Source organism: Mobula birostris, chromosome 4, assembly GCF_030028105.1.
Source record: "Mobula birostris isolate sMobBir1 chromosome 4, sMobBir1.hap1, whole genome shotgun sequence".
Taxonomy (NCBI): domain Eukaryota; kingdom Metazoa; phylum Chordata; class Chondrichthyes; order Myliobatiformes; family Myliobatidae; genus Mobula; species Mobula birostris.
The window spans coordinates 142,505,986-142,514,512 of NC_092373.1; the positions used below are offsets into that span (position 1 = coordinate 142,505,986).

The window sequence follows — 8,527 nt, forward strand, 5'->3', positions numbered from 1 at the left end:
CCAAATACTGAGTTTTTAATGCATTTCATCTTTCAAAAAGTTAACAGCTTATTAAAATCCATGTGCACATCTTCAGAAAATTACTTAAGTGAAAAGGCAAAAGATGATCTAGAAATCTGAAACAAGTGCAGAAAATATTGAAAGTACCCTGTGGGTCAGGCATCATCGGTGGAGAGTAATAATGCCAATATTTCAGGTTAATAATGACAAGGTTATTTGTAGGAGTGTGAGCTCCCACGATTAAAAGAAATTGACACCTAAGTAATGATAATTTCTGATGAAAGGCTTATCAACCTGAAACATTTGTTGTTTCTCTCTCCACAGATGCTGCTATGGATATTTTCAGCATCTATCTTTTGATAAATTAACTTGTGCATCCTGTGACTTAGTTTGTGACTTTAGCAGAGATAACAGATCCAAGGACTGATACTGACATGGGCTTTGCTTGTGACATTTTGGGTTCAGAGCTATATAGAACCAGCAAAGACTGCACAACATGCTTTGCACAGCGCTGACAGCCCTTTAGAATAGAGATGTTGTGTTGGCTACAGCTTAATTGAGAAATGAGAACTAGAGTGGAATTGTCATTTCTATGTTCCATTTCTATGTTTCCTTAACAATGGGTAAAATATCCAGGAAATTGTCATTGTAGTTAGGTATATGGTCTGCCCATACATACTTGATTGATACCCCTAAGGTTCTATGGCAGCAGACATTCTTGCAATTACTTGCAATGCAAATCAACTATTGATGGAGTTGGGTTTCATTTTATCTGCTGTTGCATGTACTATTATCATTATTTTGCAAGTTGCTAATGTACCTCAATCATTATTGTTATCATACTTTGCACACAATGTTCAGTTATTCGTATGTCACTACTTTGAAAGTTGAGTCATCAGGTGAAAATCTAACATAATGTTTTAAGTTGACGTGCCTCATTCCATGACATTACAGGAAACATTTGAGAACAATGAAAAGCTTTATGGCAATGCTGACTATAATGCTGAAGATTTATTCTCCAAAACTAGTTGCAACCCTATCCACTGATATAATCACATGGTACATTCTTACTGTTTGGAAAATTGCCCAGATATCTCTTTACTACATAAAAAAACAGGTTATTACCATCCCGTCTGTATAGAGTCATAGAGCGCTGCAGCACAACAGTATTCCCTTTGAACCACTTAGTCCAGTTGGTCTGGTTTTCTGCCTAGTCCCACCTACTTGCGCTTGGACCATAGCCCCTCATACCTCTCATCCACGTACCTATCAAATTTCTCTTAAATGCTACAATCAAAACTATATCTACCACTTCTGCTGGTAACTCATTCCACACTCAGACCATCCTCTGAAGTAGCTCCCCCTCAGATTTTCCTTTTTCACCCTTCAGCCTAAACCTATTACTTCTAGCTCTAGATCACCCAACCTCAGTGGAAAAACCCTGCATACATTCACTGTATCTTTACCCCCTCATAATTTTGTATATCTCTATAAGATCTCCCCTCATTCTCCTCTGTTCCAGAAAATAAAGTCCTAACCTATTCAACCTATATCTGTAATCCAGGTCCTCAAGTCCCAGCAACACCCATGTAAATTTTCTCTGCACTCTATCGAGCTTATTGATATCTGTATATTCTTAATAATTGGCAAAGTGACAGAAGCTGTTGTACACCAGAACAAACTTGCTGACTGAGAGTCACTAATTCCTCAAAGACCATTTGGCGCCAAAGTAGCTGCCTTAACTTGAAGGCAATGTTTGATAAGTTGACACATCAGGGAACCTTGGTAAAACTGAAGTGAATGAATATCTGAATATCAGGGTCAAAACTTTCCTCTAGCTTATATCAAACAAGCATAAAAGATAATTTAGGTTGGGGAGGTCATTCATCTCAACCCAGGAATTTGTCAGTGTAGTGGTCTATAACCAATCATCTCCAGTGTTTCCCACCATTCTAAAATGAGAATGAGAAATGTTTGATGCTACTACACTGTCTTCAATTCAATTGAAACAATAGTGAAGCAATGTGTGCATCATGCACTGATAACAGGTCACTGTTTAGCTATGGTCTGATTAATGATGAGCAGTGCAAACCCAGAAAGTTCATGCTAATCACTAAATGCCCACTAACATTATTCCTACAGCGAGCCTACTGTATTCCTCCCATCTCAGATTCCAGTCAGATGTCCCAGTTCAACTACTCATCTCTGCATAAGGAGCAATTTGCAAAGCCCAAGTAATTTCTCAACCCACCCATCTTTAGGAATGTGGGAGGAAACAGGAAACAATCATGAGAAGTGCAAAATCCACACAGACAGCTCTGAAGGTCATGACTGAACATCACTGGAGCTGTCAAGCACTGGCTGTGCTATGCTAAACGCTAAGCAGATTTTGCCTACTTCCCCTTTACTTTCAGCGGTGTTGTTATAACCAACTTCCTTACCATTATCATTCTGAAAGAATATTAACCATAAACTGGACCTGCAGACATAAATATTAAAAAACGGGGAGCATATCAACTCTGCGGATTTCTAAGAAAAGCTGTATTATTTGGTGAATGTGGTGTATCAATCAAACCAAAATTTTGATTACTTTCATTCTAGGAGTATGTTGGAATGTAGTCTCAAATTGTCTACTGTAGGTGATGAGTTACAGCAATACCTGGAGAAACTCAACTGCATCTGCAACAAAGCATTTCACTTGACTGAAATCTGTACTAAGCATACATCCATCACTTGTGTACTTTGTTGCCATTGTTTAGCATTTAAAAATATACTGTTAAAACTCACCAAGATTTCTTAATGGTATCTCTCACACCAACATCTACATATTTCTCTTCAATTCAAGCATTATACTGGCTTAGAAATAGATCATCATCCCTTCACTGCTGTACAATGGAAACTCTGGAATTCTTTATTCAACAACCTTGAAATTAAACCTTCACAACAAAGTAAAACCAGTTCATTACACTGGACAGCAATTTTTTTCAGAAGTGTTGCTTCCTCAGAATTTTCTATGGTTATGACAGACCGCTTGAAGCTGAACACATATAACTTCAGACTACTTGTATACCATAGGAAGTTGGATAGACAAGAAATTTACTTTATTGAATATAATGCCTTTAATTGCATAACAGTGCTGACACTGCAATAGTTCAATTAAGCTGAAAATGTTTGGTTGATCATTTTCATTTGTACTCAGCTTCTGGCTTAAGTGTTCAACAAAATAATCAGCATTGATGGATTCCAGTTGACCCAATAACATTTCTCCATGACTACAGTGTCCTGGTGAAACCCTTCGTCATGCTCGTCATTGACAGTGCCAAGATTTGTAGGGAAGAAGTATAAATGGGAATGCAGAAAATGAATCTTTAGTGATGTGTTTTACTTCATGTTTTTGTGTGCTTGAAGCATATTGGCAACCAGCTGCATGTTATTTGGTGCGTTGTAGTTGCCAAGAAAATTTTCAACAATGTCCTTGAATACCTTCCATGCAATTTTCTCTGGTCCTACTAGAAGTCCTTTGAATTACGTGTCATTGATGACCTGTTTGATTTGTGGACCAACAAAAATACCTTCCTTAAACTTGGCATCAGTTATTCTAGGAAAAGTCTGTCTCAAATATCGAACTCCTTCACCTTCCTTGTTCTTCGCTTTCACAAAACTTTTCACTAGCCCCAGTTTTATATGAAGAGGAGGCAAAAATATCTTTGTTTAATCTACAAGTGGTTTATGTGCCACCCTTTTCTGCCGTGGAACCAACTGCTTACGGAGTGGCCAATCCTTTTTAATGTAATGAGGTTCTTTAGCACAGCAAATGAAACAACAGTACTTGGTGTATCTGAGCTGCATTCTAATAGCAGTGCTACTACTTTCAGATCACTACAGATATTCCAGTTGTAGTTGCTGTACTGTATGTGTTTCAACAAGACTTCCAAATTTCATGAGCTTTCTTTCATGTGTATCACATAGCTGATTGGTATTGAAGGGTGGGCATTGCCATTGTGTAACAGCACAGCTTTCAGGCTTAATGCTAAAGAATAGAAAGACACCATTGTTGTGGATCATGCTGGGAACCCAAAACAGTCAAAAAACTATTAATGTCAGTGCAGAAATACAGATTACTACCCGGCCAAAGAATTGTGCCAAATCTTCTTGGCGGCTGCGAAAGACAGAAATTTTTGTGTCTTTTGTGAACAACAGAATCCATCCCTGCAGTCTAGAACCCAGCAATTCTGCTTTTGCCTTTGACAAACTCAGGTCTATGACCAAATCATTTAACTCAAATTGAGTTATCAGATGAGGCTTATTCAACATAAAGGGTTCCAAATCTGTGTCAGTATCATTGTCATTTTCCATTTCTGGCTCGTGTATCGTGGTATCTTTGTCTCCTCTAGACTCTGTGTGTCTGGTGCCAATGCATTCCACAGATTCACCACCCTCTGGCTAAAGAAATTCCTGTTCATCTGTGTTCTAAAGGGACATCCTACTATTCTGAGGTTTGTTCCCTCTTGTCCTGGACTCGCCACTTTTTGAAACATCCTTTCCATGTCCACTCTATCCTGGCCTTTCAATGTTCAGTACGTTTCAATTAGATCTCCCCATATCTAAACTCCAGCGATAGCAGGCTCTGAACCATCAAATGCTCCTCATACATTAACCTTTCATTCCTGGGATCATTCTCATGAACTACTTCTGGACCCTCTCCAATGCTGGTATATCCTATCTTGGATATGGGGCCCAAAGCTGCCCACAACACTATAAATGTGGTCTGACCAATGCCTTATAAAGCCATAGCATTACACCCTTGCTTTTGTATTATAGTCTTCAAAACAACTGCAAACACTGCATTTGCCTTCCTTGCTACCAACTCAAACTGCAAATTAACCTGCACTAGGTCTTCCAAGTCCCTTTGCACCTCAAATTCCTGAATTTGCTCCTCATTTGGAAAATAATCTATACCTTTATTCCTTCTACCAAAGAGCATGACCATACTCTTCTGCACTGTATTCCATCTTTCACTTCTTTACCCATTTCTTAATCTGCGGACTCCCTGGTTCTCAACACTAATTGTATCCACCTATCTTTGTTCCATCTGCAAACTTGGCCACAAAGCCATCAATTCCATCATCTAGATCATTAACATAAAACGTGAAAAGTAGCTGACCCAACACTGACCCCTGAGAACACAACTAGTCACCAGCAACCAGCCAGAAAAGGCCCCCTATAGACCCAATCTTCACCTTTTACCAATCAGCTAAATTTCTATTCATGCTAAAATACCATGGGCTCTTGTTCAGCAGCCTCGTGTGCAGCACCTTGTCTTCTGAAAATCGAAGTAAATGACTGACTCCTTTGTCTATCCTGCCTGTTAGTTAGAAACATAGAAAGCCTACAGCACAATACAGGCCCTTCGGCCCACAAAGCTGTGCCGAACATGTCCTTACCTTAGAAATTACCTAGGGTTACCCATAGCCCTCTATTTTTTCTAAGCTCCATGTACCTGTCCAAGAGTCTCTTAAAAAACCCTATTGAATCCGTCTCCACCACCATCACCAGCAGCCCATTCCACACACTCACTACTATCTGCATAAAAAAAAAACTTACCCCTGACATCTCCTCTGTACCTACTTCCAAGCACCTTAAAACTGTGCCCTCTCGTGCTCTCCATTTCAGCCCTGGGAAAAACCCTCTGACTATCCACACGATCAATGCCTCTCATCATCTTGTAAACCTCTATCAGGTCACCTCTCATCCTCCATTGCTCCAAGGGAAAAAGGCCGAGTTCACTCAATGTATTCTCTTAAGGCGTGCTCCCCAATCCAGGCAACATCCTTGTAAATCTCCTCTGCACCCTTATCTATGGTTTCCACATTCTTCCTGTAGTGAGGCTACCAGAACTGAGCACAGTACTCCAAATGGGGTCTGACCAGGGTCCTATATAGCTGCAACTTTATGTCTTGGCTCCCAAACTCAACCCCACGATTGATGAAGGCCAATACACCGTATGCCTTCTTAACCACAGAGTCAACCTGCGCAGCAGCTTTGAGTGTCTTAGGGACTCGGACCCCAAGATCCATCTGATCCTCCACACTGCCAAGAGTCTTACCATTGATACTATATTCTGCCATCATATTTGACCTACCGAAATGAACCACCTCACACTTATCTGGGTTGAACTCCATCTGCCACTTCTCAGCCCAATTTTGCATCCTATCAATGCCCTGATGTAACCTCTGACAGCCCTCCACACTATCCACAACACCCCCAACTTTTATGTCATCAGCAAATTTACTGACCCATCCTTCCACTTACTCATTCAGGTCATTTATAAAAATAACAAAGAGTAGGGGTCCCAGAACAGATCCCCGAGGCACACCACTGGTCACCGACCTCCATGAAGAATATAACCTGTCTGTAACCACTCTTTGCCTTCTGTGGGCAAGCCAATTCTGGATCCACAAAGCAATGGCCCCTTGGATCCCATGCCTCCTTACTTTCTCAATAAGCCTTGCATGGGGTACCTTGTTAAATGCCTCACTGAAATCCATATACATTACATCTAGTGCTTTACCTTCATCAATGTGTTTAGTTACATCCTCAAAAAATTCAATCAGGCTCATAAGGCACGACCTGCCTTTGACAAAGCCATGCTGACTATTCCTAATCATATTATGCCTCTCCAAATGTTCAAAAATCCTGCCTCTCAGGATCTTCTCCATCAACTTACCAACCACTGAAGTAAGAAAGAATTTTCTCAAAGAATTCTAACAGTTTTATCAGGCAAGATATCCTCTTAAAGAAACCATACTGAGTTCAACCTATTTTATCATATGCATCCAAGTGACCAGAAAACTCATCATCATGATGGACTCAATGGAAAAACAAATAGGTTGAGTCATTGCATTTTTGGAACGGCAAAATGTAAACCCTCCATCACTTGCTGTCTTCTTGAGCTGAGTTCACTTAGTTGGTAGGCTTCAAATAAACACCATATAATTACCTAAAGAGGTGAATGTAGCAAAAATTTTCTTTGCTATTTGTGTAATATTTCCAAATAAATCAGTAATTACAGTGAATCTTAAGTAAGCCCAATATTTGATGATCAATTGCATCAAAACATAAGCATTCTAAATGTTTAGGGTATATTTTTAGGGAAATAGCCTGGGTGTTAAAATATTCAGTTTTCACTGGAATAAAAAATTGGTGATTTAACAGGCTGCTCTGCTCACATCCCCATTAATTGACAAACATTAATTCATATTTCAATTATTTCTTGGTAAAATTTCATTTGTTTTTTCCACAGGGTGTGTTACCAAACCAAAAGAATACTCCTGTGTTTGTGTCATTTTTGATTGCTCAGGCTGTCACCTCATTTTCTGGGGTATTGTCTTATCCTTTTGACACTGTGAGAAGACGCTTGATGATGCAGGTCAGTAGTAGATTTTGAGGTGCGTTCTTGGATTCTCAAGAGCAATTGTCTGAGTTGTACAAAAAAACCAACAGAACCTCCATTTGCCTGGATTGGTCAATATTAAATGGTAGTATTCAGCTTCTAAACATTACAACACTAAGAAATGGCAAAGACTTAATTTCAGTAGAAAGAACCCTGCTTCTTTGAATACCTTTGTGAAACATTCAATAAAACCTATACTTCATTTCATTATTGTAGTTAAAGTGGATCATTCCAAAGTTATCATGGCCAGCTGTGTTGAATGCACACAGGTCAAGATCTATGATCAGAAACAATAATGTTCTAAGTATGATGTCACTAAATTTTTAGCAGAAGCAATACCTTAAGTACAAGTACATCTGACAGCAAATCAAAATTGTTGTGGACAGCTTAAAAGAGCCCCAGCGTGGCTTGGTATAGAATATATGTGTTGCTGTTCACTCTATTTAAGCCTCTAATCATCACATACACTTGTCTTTTTAATATTCCCCGAAGCAGAATGCATTGAGATATATTTGCTTCAGCAAATATGGTACATAAGCAAGACTGCAAATTCAATTTTCCGAGGTACATCTTACTGATGAGGCCCTAAGGTCTTCTGGAACTTTTCATTTAATGTTTTGTGAGTGAGTTGAACTAGAAATTCCAAATAAATTGCTACACTTTTCACTACTGGTTCCAAAGCTAACCAGAGTCTTTGAATGCACTTGATAGGTGACAACAAAATTCACTTTTGGAAAATACAGAGTGTATAAGGACAGAAAAATCCAGTGAGACTTCTACTGAAACAGAAGGGAAATAATGTTGCACTGTGAAAAAGGTGATGTTCCTGAATGGCTGAAGGACTTTTTGAGCAATCTTCACATTGGGAGAAAAGCAATTTATTAAGTGGTTATGATGATGCACATGACTCTGCTTTAGTTTTATTATTTATAGTAGATTGCAGAAAACCATCCCAGGTACACTGCACAAGAATTTTTACATCGCACTTTTTTTTACCATAATCTATGTGTAAATTAAATTTGCCCATGATTATAGTTGTACCCTTATTGGACATGCTTTTAATTTCCACATACA

The 8,527-nt window shown here is 39.1% G+C and overlaps 1 protein-coding gene across 1 annotated transcript in view; it reads left to right on the forward strand.

The window, feature by feature from the left end:
* The window catches only part of LOC140196631 (ADP/ATP translocase 4-like), a 35,676-nt gene that overhangs the window by 25,165 nt on the left and 1,984 nt on the right, over positions 1 to 8,527 (forward strand). The window contains exon 5 of the mRNA XM_072256146.1: positions 7,304 to 7,429. Within this exon, the coding sequence (XP_072112247.1) occupies positions 7,304 to 7,429 (126 nt within the window). The remainder of the gene's footprint in view (positions 1 to 7,303; positions 7,430 to 8,527) is intronic.